This window comes from Bubalus bubalis, chromosome 24 (assembly GCF_019923935.1).
Source record: "Bubalus bubalis isolate 160015118507 breed Murrah chromosome 24, NDDB_SH_1, whole genome shotgun sequence".
Lineage (NCBI taxonomy): Eukaryota > Metazoa > Chordata > Mammalia > Artiodactyla > Bovidae > Bubalus > Bubalus bubalis.
In genome coordinates this window covers 30934846-30953112 of record NC_059180.1, presented here as the reverse complement: position 1 = coordinate 30953112, position 18267 = coordinate 30934846, and the positions used below count along the sequence as shown (strand labels likewise).

The 18267-nt window shown below is 49.3% G+C and overlaps 1 protein-coding gene and 1 long non-coding RNA gene across 7 annotated transcripts in view; one reads left to right on the top strand and one right to left on the bottom strand.

Moving 5' to 3' along the window:
* SNX29 (sorting nexin 29) overlaps window positions 1-6346 on the top strand; it is a 586612-nt gene extending 580266 nt beyond the window's left edge. For all 6 annotated transcript variants that reach the window (XM_044935759.2, XM_045164260.1, XM_045164261.1 and 3 more), the window contains one exon: window positions 938-6346. In XM_044935759.2, coding sequence (XP_044791694.2) covers window positions 938-1067 — 130 coding nt within the window. In that variant the 3' untranslated portion in view covers window positions 1068-6346. The remainder of the gene's footprint in view (window positions 1-937) is intronic.
* Window positions 174-18267, bottom strand: part of LOC123331553 — a 69791-nt gene continuing 51697 nt past the window's right edge. The window contains exons 3-4 of the long non-coding RNA XR_006548253.2: window positions 3346-3433; window positions 174-659 (exon numbers count right to left, since the gene is read on the bottom strand). This is a non-coding gene — a long non-coding RNA (uncharacterized LOC123331553). The remainder of the gene's footprint in view (window positions 660-3345; window positions 3434-18267) is intronic.

The following is an 18267-nucleotide window of genomic DNA, read 5'->3' as shown; positions in this document are numbered from 1 at the left end:
ATACTGGCCCCAGACGGCTGCGCGGTGCACATCAAAGCAATGATTTCAAAGGAAGAGTCAGCCCGGCTCTTGCTTCTCCTCGTACATAGAAAAGCACTAAATCCCTTAACTTGGGATACCTGGTTTTCTTTAAACAAACAACTACTACTTTTTGACATTCAGACTGCCTGCCCTTTGTTGCAAAACTTCTTTTAATATATATAACCTGGCTCCCCTCCTTGCCTCCTCGGAGCAGGTCTCTCAGGGACACTTGAGATGCTCTCTCTTGGCTTGAAGTCCAAACATTCCCAATGAATAAAACATAGCTTTTTAGGTTGTATTTTTTAAGTCTGCAGAAGCGTACACCCTCACTGGCCCGTAAACGCACGTCTGTTCCCCTTTGTTCGTGGGCTGCCGCCGTCTTGCGATGTGAGGGCTTTATATCCAGCACCAGCGAGCCCCTCACACTGGACTCGCAAGTAGTTCCCCATTTTTGGCTCGTTCACGCAGTGCTGTTGTGAACGCCCTTACAATTAGACGTGGGCAGACCTCTGATTATTCTTTTAGGATCAACTCCACCGGAATTCCGTCTCCTGGGTTTTCGCATCTTTTGACTTTTAAATGCAATGTTCTCCAAAGCAGTTTCTTTCTTTTCTCTTTGACTTTGAAATGTGCCTTTGCTGGAAGATCAGTGAAAATGGTGAGAAGAAAGCCAAGACCAGAACCTTCTTTCATCGACTTAAAAGAGGGTCCAGAACTGCGGCCCCACAACTGTGCTGGGCACGATAGACAGGAGGTTTATTTCTCCAGGTTGTTCTCACCACCCAGCCAGCCAGGCAGCCACCATGGCCCTGAGCCGCTCCCCTCTCCCCCCTCAGCCCCCGACGGCTGCCCTGCCTGTGACCAGTTGCTCTCAGAACTCCTGACTTACCCCGATTCTCCCCACTCTGTCTTACAGCGACATCACCCCTCCCGGAGACGCACTAACCAAGAACAGCCGGCCCAAAGTGGCTTCCCGCTTCCCCAAGCTGGCCCGAGGTCACCCCAGGGAGACGCGCAACGTGGAGCCCCAGAGCGGTGACCTCTGACCTCGACGGTACCCTGGACTTGGGCCCTACGTGCTGCGCCAGCTGTCTCCACCCCGGCCACGGCAGCTGGCCCCTGCCACCTCAGAGGGACCACCCTACCCCCACCGGTGAACCCCAGAGAGCATACATGCCCTGCCGGGCACGTGACACCCCGATTAAACTGGGCTGTGTGAGAGCAGGGCGGCTCCTCACTGGACGGATGTGGGCACGTGGGCCCTGCTCTCCCCACGCCCCACCTTGGGCCTCAAGGGCCAGGCATTCCCCTCCCTCCAGCCCAGAGGCCAGGCGAAGGGTGGGCGCCAGGTCAGGCTCAGAGCCCCCTGGTCGCGATGCACAAGTCTGTCTCATTTGGTCAGAAGGTTCATTCACCTCTTGACTCTTTCCCACGTGGGAATTCGAATGACTGTTACTTCCCATCCCCCACCCCTGTTTAATGTAATTGCCTGCTACAACCTATGAACACGGAGGGGGAGCTAGTTCCTTTCCGCACACGCCCCACCAGTGGTCAGTAGACACCCTAGTTCTTGCCACCAGGTTCCAGGGAGACAGCCCCGTGGCCTTCGTGCAGCAGAGCCATTAGGGATGAGGAACTGTGGCTCTTGGAGAACTTCCTACCTCCTTTCTGGTTGGTTCTGGAAGGACTGGCCCCTGTAGGAAGCCTACGTGCACCTGGTCAGGCCAGCCGTCAGCAACAACCTAGTGACCTGAACCAGAAAGCCCTGAGCTATCTAGGGGTTGGTGGCCTTGGCCGCCAAAGCCAAGAGGAGAGTCCTCAAGGCTTTGAGAGACTCGGTTCTGGGAAGCACTTCAGAAGCTTCTGTGGGCCTCTGGGGGTTCCGTGGAGCTCAGCGTGACTCTCTGTGAACTTGGGTGAACGTCACTCACTGAACAAATCATGATTGTCCCCTAAAGACAGCACGTGTGTTGTCGGCCAGTATGCTCTCGGTGGGAGCAGGGCCCTGGGTCCACCCCAAGATTGACCCCTCTGCTCCCCCCCATTCAGAGAGCACCCCACCACCACCAGCAGCAGGTGGGAACAGGAGGAGAACAGCATCAGGTCCCCCCATGGGACCAGAGCTGTTTGGCCAGTTTTAACATCCAGAAGCGTGGAACTCTTCCCTACCCTGGGTAGGAGTCACCCTCAGCTGCTGATACAAAGGACCAAAAGGCGGCATAAATGTGTGAAAAGCAGAGGGCTGAGCACACCTCAGCCCACGCCTGGGTGAGCAATGTGGGTCATCATCGAGCCTGTAGTGGAAACCCTGGAAGGGACAGCCTGGAAGGGCCATGCCGCACTCCCCGTGCTCACCAGAGGGAGGCTTGTCAGAACTGACGTTTGCACACGGCCCTCCAGGGACTCAAGGAGGCTGCAGCGACTTTGGAGGGGGCATTCTACCTGGTGGGCTAGGCCCAGGGGAGTGACACGAGCCGGCTGTCCTGCGTGGAAGGAGGTGGCAGTGTGTGTACGTGGGGGCCCTGCTGTCAGCCTGTGGGGGTCAGAGGACCCGAGGGACAGCATGTCCCAGAAAGGCAGCGTGGTTGGTTTCCCCCTCGTGTGCCCAGGGATCCACTGCGCATGCACCGTGCTGGAATTCCCACGCCCCAGAGCACTGCCTCGAACACAGAGCCCTCCTCCACCCAGGCCTCCGGGACCATCTGGAAGTTCCAGCTGCCCCAGAGCTCTGCCCCGCACGTGGCTTCCTCCACCGGGGTCACTTTGAGGCCAGCTGATGGCTGCACAGCCAGATCTGAACCCAGGGTGTCTCTCTGTTCACATGAGACCCAAATAGATCCAGCACCCCGACATTCTCCAGGGCCAAGGGTTCTGATCAGCCAGGCTGTGTTGGCACCTGACCCCAAACACATCTAAGAATGATTTCTAGCCTCACCTTCTCCAGCTACCCCACCAGGAAGCAGCTTTGACCTTCTGTGCATGGAGTGAAAAAACAGCCAAAAAAAAAAAAAAGGGCACCCAGAGCTACAGCAGGCCGATACTGAGCGGGAGGGAGACATAAGAGCACTCTCGGCCTGTATTTGGAAAGAAGCAGCTCTGCCTTCCTGTTTTTAAAGCTTAATTATTCATGGGAAGCTTGCCCTGCCCTCCCAAATGCGGGTTGTAGAAAGCGTGTTCCTAGGGGCCCTGCGGGGACCCCTCCAGGCTGCTTGCCTTCTGTGCCCCCATTTCTGTGACCCTGCAGAAACCCCGATCTTCAGTCCATCTGGTTTCAGCTCAGATACACATGTGACATGCACATCACAGCTCCTCCTCCAGCCTTACCTCTGGAGTCACATGGAATGTTCTGCCATGATATAGCCCTGCTCGCCAGGGCGGTGGGATGGACTTAGAAGGGGCAGACCACCAGCTCCTGGAGAAAGAACAAAACCCTGAGATCCAGGCCAGGATGTGGCTCACAGAATGCCACCCCCCGAGGCCGTGTCATCATCTGCGCATCCACCCCCATCTAAGTCAGAAGGCAGGATGTCCCCCTGCCCCTGAGACCCATCAGGTGAAAGACAGCCCGCCCCCCACAAAGGACCAGCTGACACCGGCTTCTGTCTCCTTGATCAAAGATTCTTTAGCACCTAGGAAAGCACTCCCCATTCTTCAGAAAGGAACACAAGGGCCCTTCTGTCTCCAGAAGGCCTTGAACCTCTTGGCGCCCCACCTACCCTGGGAGCAGGAAGCGCCCCCTCCAAGTCCCCAGAGCACAGGCCAGCAGGCTCTTCAGGGGTGGCTTCAGCCGGGTTGGGATGGAAGCCCAGCCAGGTCCAGCTCTGTTCGCATCTCACAGAAAAAGCAGAGACATCTCTCCTTAGGAGAAAACCAGAGCTCCCAGGGAGTGAGGGCTGAGGCTGGTGTATACCTCTCCAGCTTTCTCAGCCACCGCTCCGCAGCCCGTGTGGAATCCTGGCTCGAAACTGCATAGATCTCTCTACAGTCAGGCCCTGGGGGAAGAGGCGGCTTTCCCGAGAGTCTGTTGCACCTCACAGAGGTCGCCGTGAACACCATAGCCTGGCCCATCTAAGGGCTTCCTGGCCACAGAAGGATCACCGACGGAGCTGCAGAGACAGGGTACCATCCTGTGAGTCCTGGCAAGAGGCGTGAACAGTGAGGGAGAGGCTGGTGAGCCAGGGTGTGTGGACCAGGTGTGGTCGCTCGGGGCCTGTTAGGATGCCTTCTTTGATAAACGCTGGATTCGACAGCACTGCCAGGCTGTGTTGTGCCTTTCAGAACACAGAGGCAATCAAAGTTGTTTACACCCCGGGACTGGTAACACAGCTGCAGCCAGTTCCGAGAGGCAGCGGGCACTGGAGGCCCGAGAATTCATCCCCAGGTTTTGGGCCCGGAAACAGGAAAGAAGACCCTCCGGGCAGCCCAGGGGATCCGAAGCTGTGCTGCTTTTGTCTCCTGACACCCAGCACCCTGGGATCTGGGGCCTGGGGTGGCCTCTTTGCTCATGAGACAGTGTGCCCACCAGAGGGCCCGGTCCCAGGGTCCCAGGCCTCAGCCCCCGCACCTCACCTGCTCACTTTCACAGGGGTGCAGCCTGGAGCCGCCAGCTGGCCCCACACCTAGAAACCAGAGCCCGTTCTCAGGTCCCAGCAGACCTCTCCTAACCAGTCACCTTCAGCATCCTTCATCCCTCAGCCCGGCAGCTTGGTGCCAGCGCCCATGCACAGGAGGTGCCTTCCTCTAGGAGGAGGATCTCGCCTGGGCGTATCACTGACTGGGTCCTCAGCCTGGAGCTGGGATGGGCAGCCTCCAAGACCTGTCAGAAGGACCCTGCCCGGGAGCATCCGACGAGCTAAGAGCTTTCTCAAAGGAGCATGCCAAGCTCAAGTTGCTACCCCAAAGGCAATAATTGTCTCGACTCTGCCTCAGTGTTCCCCTTCCGGACAGTGCCACCCATGCTGGACCTCACCCCCGGGCAGGGTGCCCCCGGCAGGCAGGCGTCTGCTCACGAGCAAGGCCTTTTGCAATGATCATTTTTCAAAATATTGCACGTCGCTGCTTTAACATTAAGTGTCTGCTGTTCAGATTGGCTTTCTGTGTTAATTGCACAGTTGCAGCACTGGATATTTTATCTAACCTTGCCAAAAATGTAATTTTTCCTGTTTCCCTAACACGTGGTCTTGATTATGTGTCTAAAAGAAAACTTCAGCTCCCGGATCGATAGGAGCGAGCAGGGAGCACTGCCCACCTCCACGCTCTGAGCAGAGCGGCCATCTGCCTGGCCCGCAGAGGAAACGCCCCTCCTCAGTTTGTCTCGGCATTTTAGGCCATCCCGTTTGCCACCCTTGCCTGTTGCCAGGAATGGGCCTGATTTTGGTAGTTCTCAGTTCTAACAACCACATTGAATGGGTTTCCTTACTTAATCCATTTCTGAAGAGAAGCAAAAAAAAAAAGAAAAAGAAAGCTGGTTTTTCTAAAAGATGGGTGAGCTTATAGCAAGGATGAGCAACCCCACTAGAAGAATAGAAGAACGGCCGGATCCACGAGGGTTTCATGGTCCAGGGATTCAGTTGTTTGTGGCACAGGGATGATTTGCCATCCTCACCAAAGACCACTAGCTGACCTGCCAAGATGCCCCCCCTTGCCCTCAGATCCCATCACTGCCTTCATGAACTACAAGGGGAGAAGCCGTGCCCCTCCGGCAGTTCTCTCTGCCATCGCTTGAGGCCATACAAGGGGACCTTTGCAACAGCTGGGACGGAAGACACAGAAGACGGGATCGCAAGTTTGCAACCAGTGTTGAGATGAGCTGGAGAATGGGCATTGCCAGGAGTGAGGGGGTGGTGGAGCTAATTAGGGCTTCTTATTACCTGGGATCCATCCTGGAAAGAATGTCTTTACCTCAGTAACCTTAGCGGAACCATCTCTGGCATCACCATTTGGTAAAACACACTGCTTAACTCATCAGATGCTGACTTGGTGGTGGAAGAATTCTTTTGACTACAGGCTCCATGGTGACCCGTGAGTGGGTCCCCGTGAACCGTCTGTTCGAGGGGGAACCAGCGACAAATCTGGAGTCTATGGTCTGGATGGAAGCAAGGCTGAGAAGCCCACAGATGGGCTGCAAAACGCGTGGTATTATCTTAACTACCCTCTTCTGTTACGGTTTACACGATAGAATTTTTAAACAAATGTGTTTAATTTTCTAAAATCTCTTGTATTAAAATTTTCCTTTGGAATAAGCTGTGGTAATTTTGTTACAATCTAGTTGAGACACACCTCTTTACAATGACAAAATTAAAACGGTTACATTTTCTAAATTAGATATTTGGTTTATGGTCTAATTCTTTGCATCCATTCTTTTTCAGCAGTTGGGGATTAGGTGAAGTTTCAGTATACACTATAAAAACTTCTTATAAGGTCCTTCACCATTTCACATGTTACCCTGAACAACATGATTTGATTGGACAAGCATCACTTTTATTTGAAGTAGAGCAGGAGCTTATTTTGAGTTATTAGGCAGATCTATATTAATTGGAGATGTAGAATCAAAATTCTATACAGAAAAAAATTCCCTTCATTATAGGTTCCTATTCACTCAAACCATTTTTGGGCACCTACTGTATACCATCATGCCAGGCCCTGGGCATACAGCAGTGGCGAAGGCAGAAAAGACCCTTGCCTCTTGGACTGATTCCAAGTAAGACAGATGGACAATAATGTATATTTCTGTGTATCTGTCTGTCTACACACACTTCCCTGGTGCCTTAGCAGTAAAGAATCTGCCTGCCAGTGCAGGAGACGCCCGAGACACAGGTTCAATCCATGAGTCAGGAAGATCCCCTGGAGAAGGAAATGGCAACCTTCACCCGTATTCCCGGGAACATCCCATGGACAGAGGAGCTTGGTGGGCTGCAGTCCTTGGGGTTGCAAAGAGTCAGACACGACTGAGCATGCATGTATGCATCTATCTAAACACACAGACCCTGTTTAAAATCAGCCATGCAGACAGTTACCGACCACTGTAAGCTCCACAACGGACTTGGAGAAAGATCTCCTTTTAACAGTTGAAGCCAGGCTTTCTCGGCCTCAGCACCGATGACGTTTGTGGCTGGATAGCTCTGGGGCATGAGGGCTGTCCTGTCACTAGCGTGATCAGCCCTGGTCTCCAACCCCTAAACGCCCTGGAACCTTTTGTGTTCTCACAACCAGATGTCACCACACATCCCTGGAGTGAGGAATGGTCCCCTGTTGAGAACCCTGAGGCTAGACCAAGGGATTCTCTTGGCAAAAGTGACATTTAAGCTATGACTTGAAGGATGAGAAAAAATGCTACGCAGTCTCCTGCTCCCCACCCCAAATTTACATTGGCTTAAAAAATTCACCCCCTGCAACCAGGTATCTAACCTTTTTAACCAGGATAGTAAGAGGCCAGGTTGGCTTCCCTGGTGGCTCAGACGGTAAAGAATCTGCCTGCAACGCAGGAGACCCAGGTTCGATTCCCGGAATCTGGAAGATTCCCTGGAATGGCTACCTACTCCAGTATTCTTGCCAGGAGAACACCATGGACAGAGGAGCCTGGTGGGCTACAGTCCATGGGGTCGCAAAGAGCCGGACGTGACTGAGTGACTAAGCACATGCTCTAATGAGATTGGTATTTAAAAGGCATCCCAGCAAATCATGGGGAGATGCTGCCCAGGGGCCCACAAGGGATACTGCAGACCCCTCAGCCCAGGGCCGTGGGGAGGGTACTTCCAGGCTGATTCGAGAGAGGAGGGTTAGACCAGCACTGGTTTTCGAGGGCGTGTACGTGGACCACACTGCGCCTGCGCTCTCCAGCCTCCAGGTCACTTAACCCTTAGGCCACCACAGTGCATCCCCTATTTGGACAGATGAGAAAGAAAACTACGTGCAGGCCGAGTGTGGGCCCTAGTGCCCCAGCCTCGAGGCGGAGGAGAAGCAGGACTGTCTCCATTGTGCCCACAGCCAGGACTGTCTTGGCCACACTGTGATCGGCCCAGGCCGCCCCTCCCTCACGTCCAGCGTGCATGCAGCAAACTCCCCATTCTCTCTGGCCTCTCCCAAGGGACGCCTCAGCGCCTCAGCCATCTCACAGCTGACCCCCCAGCTGGAGGCTGTCTCCTTGATTATCCTCAGTCCATATTCCCAAGGACTTCCCTGGTAGCCCTACCGGTAAAGAATCCGCTTGCAACACAGGAGACCCCGGTTCAATTCCTGGGTCAGGAAGATCTGCTGGAGAAGGGATAGGCTACCCACTCTAGTATTCATGGACTTCCCTGGTGGCTCAGCTGGTAAAGAATCCACCTGCAGTGTGGGAGATCTAGGTTCAATCCCTGGGTTGGGATTGAACTTGCTTCTCTACTTTAAACCACTTTGCCTCCTTAAAAACCTCAGTTCCTCAGGAGCTCATGCTATCCACCTGTATCACCCTCTGTGTCTAGGCTTGGACTCGTCTACTGACCTCCAAGCTGCTTCTCACACACTGATGATTAATTCATCACTCAGGGCCCCTTGATCCCCTCCAGCCACACCCCACCTCTCTCTCCTCTGAGCTTTTCCTTCTCCAGAGGCCATTCCCCTGTGCAACTTGCAGCTTTTCAAGACCAAGGGCCACAGCGGCCATCAGCACACACCTCTGCAATCCTGACTTCAGCTTCTCTGCTCTGATCCACTCTACCTCCTGGCTCTTCTCTCTACTGGCCCCCACCCCAGCAACAGCTCTTCAAATTCCTCAGGAATGCTGTCATCTTAAAAAACCCTGTCCTCAGGACTTCCCTGGTGGCCCAGGCTTAAGAATCCACCTGCCAATGCAGGACACAGGCTTGATCCCCGGTCTGGGAAGCTTCCATGTGCCGCGGAGCAACAAAGCCCATGCAACACAACTAATGAGCCAGCACTCTGGGGCCCCAAAGCCTCAGCAACTGAGCCTGCACGCCTAGAGCCTGTGCTCTGCAACAAAAGAAGCCACAGCAATGACAAGCCCCCGCTCACAACTCGAGAGAAGGCTGAGCAGCAATGAAGACCCAGTGCGGCCAAAAATAGCCAAAACACAAGATCCTGCCCTCCTCTTTGCCAAGCCCCTGCCTTTCCCAGCGTTGGTTCTGTGGCCCATGCCAATCACTGCTCCCTTGGGGTCATCCCAATCTGCCCTGCATCTCTTTCATGCTTGCTTGGTAAAAACCCAGGCCTAGTCAAGCTCAACTGACAAGCTAGTCTAGAAGCCAGTATCATTTGTAACTTTGGTTTGTAACTCAGCATTTTGTTTTTGACATAATTCAAGAGATTAATGCCACCTCATGTGAACAGTTGACTCATTGGAAAAGACTCTGATGCTGGGAGGGATTGGGGGCAGGAGGAGAAGGGGACGCCAGAGGATGAGATGGCTGGATGGCACCACTGACTCGATGGACGTGAGTCTGAGTGAACTCCGGGAGTTGGTGATGGACAGGGAGTCCTGGCGTGCTGCGATTCATGGGGTCACAGAGTCGGACACGACTGAGCGACTGATCTGATCTGAATGCATTTAAAACAATAACTTGTTTATGTTTGGGGGCACACAATATATAAAGATGTATGAAGGGGGTGGGGATAGAGCTGTAAAGGAGCATAGGTTTTTTGTTACTAATTGTTATGAATTCAACTTATTATTCAAATTAACTTCAGGTTGTTAAATGTAATCCTCATGATAATCACAAAACAGCTGTAGGATATACACAAAAGGAGATGGAAAGGAACATTCATGACGAAAGATAGGAATGCATAGAATGAGGGACAAAAAAGCTATGAGACTTATGGAAAACGCAGCAATAACTGAATATGTCCTTCCTTATCAGTAGTTACTTTAAATGTCAATGGATTAAACTTTCCAGCCGAGACAAAGATTGGCAGAAAGAATAAAAACACATAATCCAACTATATTTTGTCTACAAAAGATTTACTTTAGATCTAAGACCATAAATAGATTGAAAGTGAAACCATAGGATAAGATATTCCAGGCAAGTAGTAACCAAAAGAGGTCAGAAGTGGCTATACCAATAATAAACAAAATAGATTTTAACGCAAGTTTCAATACAGGAAGAAGCTATGACCGTTATAGGCATTTACACACCTTATAATAGATGATCAAATATAGAAAACAAAGAACTCACAGAATTGAAAGGAGAATCAGACAGTTCTACAGTAGTCCATGGTGTTGCAAAGAGCCAGACACAACTGAGTGACTAACACTTTCCCAATAATACCTGGTGACGTCAATACCCCACTCTCAATAGTAGACAGAACCACCAGACAGAAAATAAGGAAGGAAGGAAATGTAATTGGCTTACTGTGTTAAATCCTCTCACAGACACACACGGGGCACCCTACCCAACAGCAGCAGCACATGCTTCTGAAGTGCACGTGGGACATTTTCCAGGGTAGACCATGCGCTAGGCCACAAGTCAAGTCTCAACAGATTTTTTTTAAAAGATAAGATTTCATACAACATATCTTCTTCAACCTGATGAGATAAAGTTAGAAATCAGTAATAGAAGGAAAACGGAAAATTCACAAATTTATGAAAAACAACATGAACAGCCCATGGATCAAATAAATTGTGAAAAATTTATAGAAAATACTCCAAGGACTTCAAGACACTGAAAACACAGCATAGCAAAACCTACGGGATACAATGAGAGCAATGACAGGGGGGAAATTCACAGCTATAAATGCTTTTATTAAAAAACTAGGATGACCTAAAACCACCACTCTAATCTTGAGGCAGGAGGAAGATGCCCCTGCTCCTTGAGGTAAGCAGTAGTTTGTTCCCTGTGGCCAGAAAGTCCCAAATTTCAATAGCAGGACAATGAGAGAGGAGGCTGGGCCCAGGATATAGGAGAATGAATATTTCTCATTCTCAAAGTCAAGGAAACCCTCCCAACTAGAAAGCTCCTTGGAGGTCAAAAGGGGAGTAATACCAAGGCTACCCATAAGCCTTTCCATCTTGGCTGAGAGATGTATGTACACAGGGGAGGACCATGAGATATACCAAATACAGACTCAGAACCAGGCAAAGGGAGATGACTGGCCAAAGAGAACCCAAAGAAATACCCCACGTAAGTGATTTAAGCTACCCAAAGGCTGAGACTGACTGAGTCAGCCCGTATATCTATCTACATGCACTGTACTCCTTTTCCTCCTAATAAACAGTTTATTTCACTACTTTCCATCTTTGTGGGAATTCTTTTCTGCAAAGCCAAAGGGCCAGGGCCCTTGCCACTGACCACTGGTCTGGTGGCTAGGATCTGGTGCTCTCACTGACGTGACCTGACCATAATCTCTGGCTCAGAAACTGAAACCCTGCTCCAAGCCACTGCAGGCTGAGGCCACCTGACATTATACTTGCTGCTGAAGCCTGGGAATTCAGAAAGTCAAGGTAAAGCAAGGGCTTCCCCCAGCTGCGGCTGGAGGCCCTTGGCCCACTCTTGCTTGCTTTCAAAACCCACAGAGCATAACTTCAATCTGTCCACAGCCTTTTGGCTCCCTGCCAACACTGGGGGTGTCGAGGGGATCTCCCAGGGGCCGTGCAGATTCAAATAATGCTTGGGTGACAGCTGGCACTGTCCTTTGGGACATGGTGGAAATGTGATTTCTGACCACAGAGGAGCCCAAGGGGTCTCACTCTCCCTCTCTCACTGTCCCATGTGGAACATTGCACCAGAGTTTTCTTTCCCACCTTACTCACACAACAAAGTCTCTTTCTTACTTCCTATTTCTGTGTCCTTTTAGAGAAGAAATCCTGCACATTATCCCTAAACTGCATCCCTGCCACTGTCAAACCCCGTGCTGTCTGTGTCAGATAAAACCATCAGGATGATTCCCAATTCTACCTTAGCCGCCAGACAGGTAGCGCAAAGGAGTTGCGGTTCTTCTGCTGCCTAGTCTCTCCCTTCACCCCGTGCCCATGAGAGTTTCTCCCCTCCTGGCCCTCAAGGGCCTTAAATCCCATGACATCATCCATAGCACCCAACTCCAGTTTCTCCAAAGGTTCCTCTTTGCATCTATCGGACCCCCTTCACTCCAGGCCTTGGCAGTGGGCACACTGCTATGGAGAGCTTATCAGGCTGGCCGCCACCCAGAAGCCCGAATCATAAACTCTGTAGATGTTTAGTCGTAAGAAACCCACCCCAGCATAGAAGACTTGTCACGGGACGTCAGCTCTATAGACAAAGGATCCCTCTTCAGGAACGTCTTGACAACCCGTTTGTACTGGTTCAAATGTCCTCCCCTGGCCATGTGGGGAGGCACCTTGTGCAAGATACCAAGGAAAACAAGAAATGTCTGGTCAGAAATCCATGGGAGAAATCCATGCTTGAAACCCCATCAGGTTTGAAGGGAATTCAGGTGATGCCCCGAACCTCTTCAGGTTGAAGCCTCCTGGTAAATGTGTCCAGGACCCTGGATTCTGTACCTCTCTTGTTCTTGGCTGTAGGTCACTCCATGTGGGAGAATCCATCTCCAAGCCAAAAGAAACACCTCTGGGGTATATCCCTAAGAACTGGGTATTTTTTAAATAGAAGGGCCAAGAAAGGAAAACCGTAAGTTCTACTGTACCAGAGCCTGGCCTTTGTATAAGTTGGGGAATGAAGAAAAATGACCTGAAAACGGGTCTCTAAATGATATCATGCTGCAATTGGATCTTCGTTGCCTTGGGAAAGTAGACTGAGGTTTCCTATATTCAGATTTTCATGGTCCTTAACAAAACCCTGCCATATATGACTCTTAGTAATTTAAAACCTGGGGAAGCAGAAAACTCTCGTGACATTTTAGATGATCCCCTTCTAAGCTCTCCCATCTCTCAGGGGGGAAATTAAGCTCCCCCTTCTCCCGACAGTACCCCTTCTTCTCCAGAGTCACCGACTTTTCTTGGTCCCCCTGACCGATCCCAAACTCCATCTCCCTGTGTCCCTCCATTACTCCAAAGAAAGAGAGACAAGTCCCTCTGGGGTGACCTGCAGCAAAACTCCGTATGACCCAGGATCAGGAAAATTCTGCCCTCCTAGGGAAGGCTGAATGGCAAAGGCAGTCAGAGTACATATGCCCGTCTCTTTAACTGACTTAGCCTGATGCACGCAGAAACCAGGCTAGTTTTCTGAAGACCCTGGTAACTTTGCTGAAGAGTTTCATGCCCTCACTCTGGTCCATGATTTAACTTGGAAGGATGTCCAAGCAGTCCTCTCTGCTTGCTGTACTCCTCAGGAAACACAGAGAATCTGGACAGTAGCCCAGGGACGCACTGACCAGAGGGACTGTCCTCAGTCCCAAAGGGGAAGAGGGGCTCCTGCTCCCAAGATGGCCCTGCTGGACGACCGAGGTGGCCTGGAGATTCCGGGGGCTCCCCCCAGTGAGACATCTATCTCCATCGAGAAACCCCAGAGAGTCTTTGACAAGGCAGGTAAGAAGATTGATTACTTGATATGGAAGCCACTTGCTCTGTCTTAATTTCTCACACTGGACCTTTCTCCTCCAAAAGCTCTACCACGACTGGTGGTGATGAAAAGCCTCACACTCTTCACTTCCCTGGGCTCTCACTTCCCAGTTCCAGCAGCGGTTGATTTCAGTTGCCCTTTTAGCCGCACCTCAAGTGGCCAACACTTGTCCTTGGGAGGGACCTCCTGAGTTCCCTCGGGACCATACCAAGCAGTCCCTTATCTTGACTCTCAGACAGACCAGCCGGAAAAGCAAGGTCCTATTCCCAGCTATAACCTTCACTGCAGGACAAAGGAATCCTTGAAAGGGCCCAACTTGTAAGAATGCCCAACTTGTAAGAATTAGCCTTAGGCCAGAAACCGCCTATTTTAACAAGAGACAATAAAGTTTCCCCATAGAGTTGTAAGCAAAGAAGGGTTTTACAACCCCTCATGGATACTTACAAGTACTTACTAGTCTTTACAGATACCTTTACTGGATGGATAGAGGCTTTCCCTACTAGAACAGAGAGGGCAACTAAAGTGGCTAAGGCTCTTCTTAAGGGAAATTATTCCTAGATTCAGGTTGCCCCATCACCTTCAGAGTGACAAAGGACCTTCGTAGCCAAGCAAAACTCAACAGGTCTTGCAGGCTTTAGGAATTAAATACCACCTCCATTCAGCCTCAGGAAAAGTGGAATAGGCCAATCATACCCTAAAGAAAACCTTGGCAAAACTGCCAGGAAACGTCAGCGTTGCAGTATCACCCGCTGCCAGTAGCTCTCTTAAGGGTCAGGGCAGCCCCTAAAACCACCACCAAGTTAAGCCTTTTTGAAGGGACATTAGAAGGCCATTCCTTACTCTAGACATGCTAACTGACCCAGAAACCCAGCCTCATCTGAAATGATTATAAATCTAGGTCACGTCCAGATATGGCAACAGACTACAGTCCTCTCCAGATGACAGTCCAAGACACCATTGTAAGCCCTGGAGACTGGGTACTTTTATAGATCTGGAAGAATAGTCCCCTGGTGACCAGCTGCTCCCAAAATGAAAGGGTCCTTACCAAGTCTTGCTGAGCACCCATAGCACTTCAACTCCAGGGGAGTCACCAGCTGGGTTCACTGGTCCAGGATTAAGCCTGGCCCAGTGATAAGTTACAGGAACCCGAAGACCCACATTCCAGCCATCCCTGTGAATCCATGCCTTTCTTTGAGTCTCCACAGGATTCAAAGGATGCAGGATAACCTGAAAATTCCAGGTGGATATTGAGCCACTCCAAGACCCGAAGCTCTTATTCAAAAAGATCAGAAAGACTTCTGAGACCCTAGGCTGGGAACCGAAACCCTGTTCAAGCTACTGCAGGCCAGAGGCATCTGAGATCAATCTTACAATTTCAGGAACCAGTAAAAAAAGAACCAACTAAATTCAAAGTTAGCACAAAGAAGGAAATAACAAAAGTTCGAGCAGAAATGAAGTGGAGAATGGAAAAGCAAAAGATAAAATTAATGCAAGTTGTTGAATGAATCAACAAAATTGACAAACCTATAGCTAGATAGACTAAGGGGAAAAAGTGACGCCTAAACTTGATAAAAGCAGAAATGAAAATGGAGACATTACTAGTGATTCTACAGAAATAAAAAGGATTATGAGTACCATGACTAATCTTATGCCAACAAGTTGGATAACCTAGATGAAACAAACGAATTTCTAGAGCCACAAAATCTACCAAGACTGGATCAAAGAAATAGAAAAGCTGAACGAGCTTATATATAACTAGTAAGAAGATTGAATTAGTTATCAGTCTCTCAAGAAAGGAAAGGCCCGGACCTGATGACTTTACTGGTGAATTCTGCCAAACATTTAAAGAGCTAATGCCAATCCTCAAGCTTTCCCCCCCAAAATTGAAGAGAGCAAAACCTGGGAGAACGAGATGGTAGAGGAGTAGGTGGACGTGGAGTATCTCTCTCTCCACGGATACATCAGGAATACACCTTCAGACACAGAACACCAGCTGAGAACAGACAGGAGAAACTTGACCAGTGGAAAAGAATATACAGAACTATGCAAAACCCAGTAGGAGGAAGGAACTAGGAGGAAAAGCAGGAGTGTTAGTAGGACTGGACCTGCCCTCAGCAGGTGGGGCAACCGAAGCAGGTCCGATCCCCACATCAGGGCAACTGTCTGAGTCAGAGGAGAAACATTTAAGGCTGAGAGTGAAACAGCTGATCAGTGGCAGCCTAAATGGAATGAGAAACAGACAGTCCTTGCCGCCGCCATACACACCCCGGACAGGGATGCCAGTCCCCTGGAAGGTGCAGCAGCTGGGAGCTGGAGTTTAGGGACTGTGGACCAATCCCAGGGGGAGGGCTGCTGTTGACTGTGGAGAGACGGATTGAGGGGATGTGAGGAAGGAGATTATGGTACGAAATGCCTGTGGAGGAAAGCCAGGAAGTCATGGAAGCAAGAAGATACTGTTGAGTCACGTGTAGGGGGTGGAACCATCACCATAGCCTCTCTCCCCCCACACACCAGCATTGGCAGCTGAACAATAGAGAGGCTGGCCCATCAAACGCCTGAGGTACTAAACTCCAGAGTAGGACCCCACCCAGGGTGCCCCTTAAGTGCCTGAACTGCCGAACAAAAGAGAAGGACCCCAGGTAAGGAAGCCCTCTAAGTGCCTGAATGGGCGGAGCTATGGAGAAAGACTGGCCAAAGAGGCTTTCTGATTGCCAGCTGCAAGAGGCTCGAAAAAAGACTCAGATAGGGCTGTAACTCCTGGGGCAGAGGCAATCTGTGTCCCTGCACACTTGGCACCACCAGGGTCCCTGCAAGCCAAGCAGCTGCACCGCCTTCACACCCAGCTCTCACTGGGACACGTCTATGTCTGCAGGGTTTCTTTGGTCGTGTCCAACTCTGTGGCCCTGTAGACTATGGCCTGCCAGGCCTCTCTGTCAGGGGTGTTCTCCAGGCAAGAATACTGGAGCGTACTGGCCAATACTGGTTGCCACACCCTTCTAGAGCACTATTATTTCCTGCTGCCCTAGCTGCCAACTCCCCTGAGTATCTGGTGCTGCCAGAACCCCTGAGACCCAAGCAGCCGCACCACCTCCACACCTGGCAGAGGTGGAAATAAAACCACAGTTGAAACCCAGGGGCAGTGTGGCTAAGGGAGAAGACCCAAAACATTCCCACCAGTTGTACAAGCTGCAGATTAAATCCATACGATCAACTAGCCAGACTCTGGGTCTATGAAATATATAAAAGGTCATTGAGAGCTCCCACAAAAGAAAACACATTACTTCTGATAGCTGTGGGCATTGGAGGCAAGAACACACTAGGACCAGATTAGAATCTGAGCTGCCCCGACAGCAGGTCCAGAGACCAGCACAGTGTTGGAGGGCATCCCTAGGGAGGTGAGGTGGACTGTGACTCCCAGCAGGGAAAGGACTCTGACAGCAGAGACTCAAGAAAAACATTTATTATTCTTATGTTTTGACTTGTTCTATAGATTCTTTTGAAACTTTTTTTCTCCCTACCCCACCCTGTTGTAGTTGTCGATTTTATTTGCGCTATGAAATCTAAGCTTTTGAGCTTTTTTCCCCTCAGTCACATTTTTTATAGTTGTTATAAATGTCTGCCTCTACATTGGGCTTTTGCAGTTCTGTGGAGCTTTTTTTCTCTTTCCTCTTTTTTTAATTTTAATTTTTAAAGCTATTATTTTTTCTACATTTATTCCCTTGCTTGCTTCTCCCACTATTCTTTTCCTTGCAGTTAATCTTTAATGTATATAAATCATCTTTATCTACCTCTAACTTTGCATATCTATTCTTTCTTTTCTTTCTTTCCTTTCCTCTCAACATATATGTTAGTTTTATTTTCATTGCTTTATCCCCCAATCTGCACCAGCATTGCTTTAGTTTTGTTTTCCAGTTTGTGCTTTAGTTAGTTTTGTTCTTAACTGGTAGATATAATTTTTAGTTTCCTTTGTTCGTTGGATCAATCTATTGTACTTTACTTTTGTTGGACTGTTTTGATTTTGCTTATGGGTGTATCTGTATATGTGTATATTCAGTCACACTTTTTACTGTTGTTATAAACCTCTGCCTCTACATTGGGCTTTGGCAGTTCTGTGTTTTCCTTTTGTTTTTCTTCTTCCTTTTTCTTTTCTCTTTATAATTTTAATTTTTTTCAAGCCTACTATATTTTGTCTGCACTTATTCCTTTGCCTTTCCTACTGTTCTTTTCCCCTTGCTGTTAATCTTTAATGTATATAAATCTTCATCTACCTTTATTTAACTTTGCATATCTATTCTTTTTTTCTTTTCTTTCTTTCCTTTCCTCTCAACATATTTGTTAGTTTTGTTTTCATTTATTTATTCCCCACTTGGCACTTTTCTTTAGTTTTCTTTTCTGGTTTGTGCTTTAGTTTTGTTCTTAAGTGGTAAATATACTTTTTGATTTCCTTTGTTTACCAGGTGAATCTACTGTACTTTATTTAAGTTGGATTGTTTTGACTTCGGTGGAAGTTCTAGCCAGAGCAATTAGGCAAGAAAAAGAAATAAGAGGCATCTAAATTATAAAAGAAGAAGTAAAATCCTTTCTATTTGTTGATGATAAGATCTTACATGTATAAAACCTTAAAGATTCTGCAAAACAAAACAAACAAACAGAGATAATAACTGTTAGAGACAATAAATTTCAGCAAATTAGTAGGGGACAAAGTCAACACAAAAAAAAATCAGTTGTACTTCTGTACATTAACAATGAACAGTTTAAA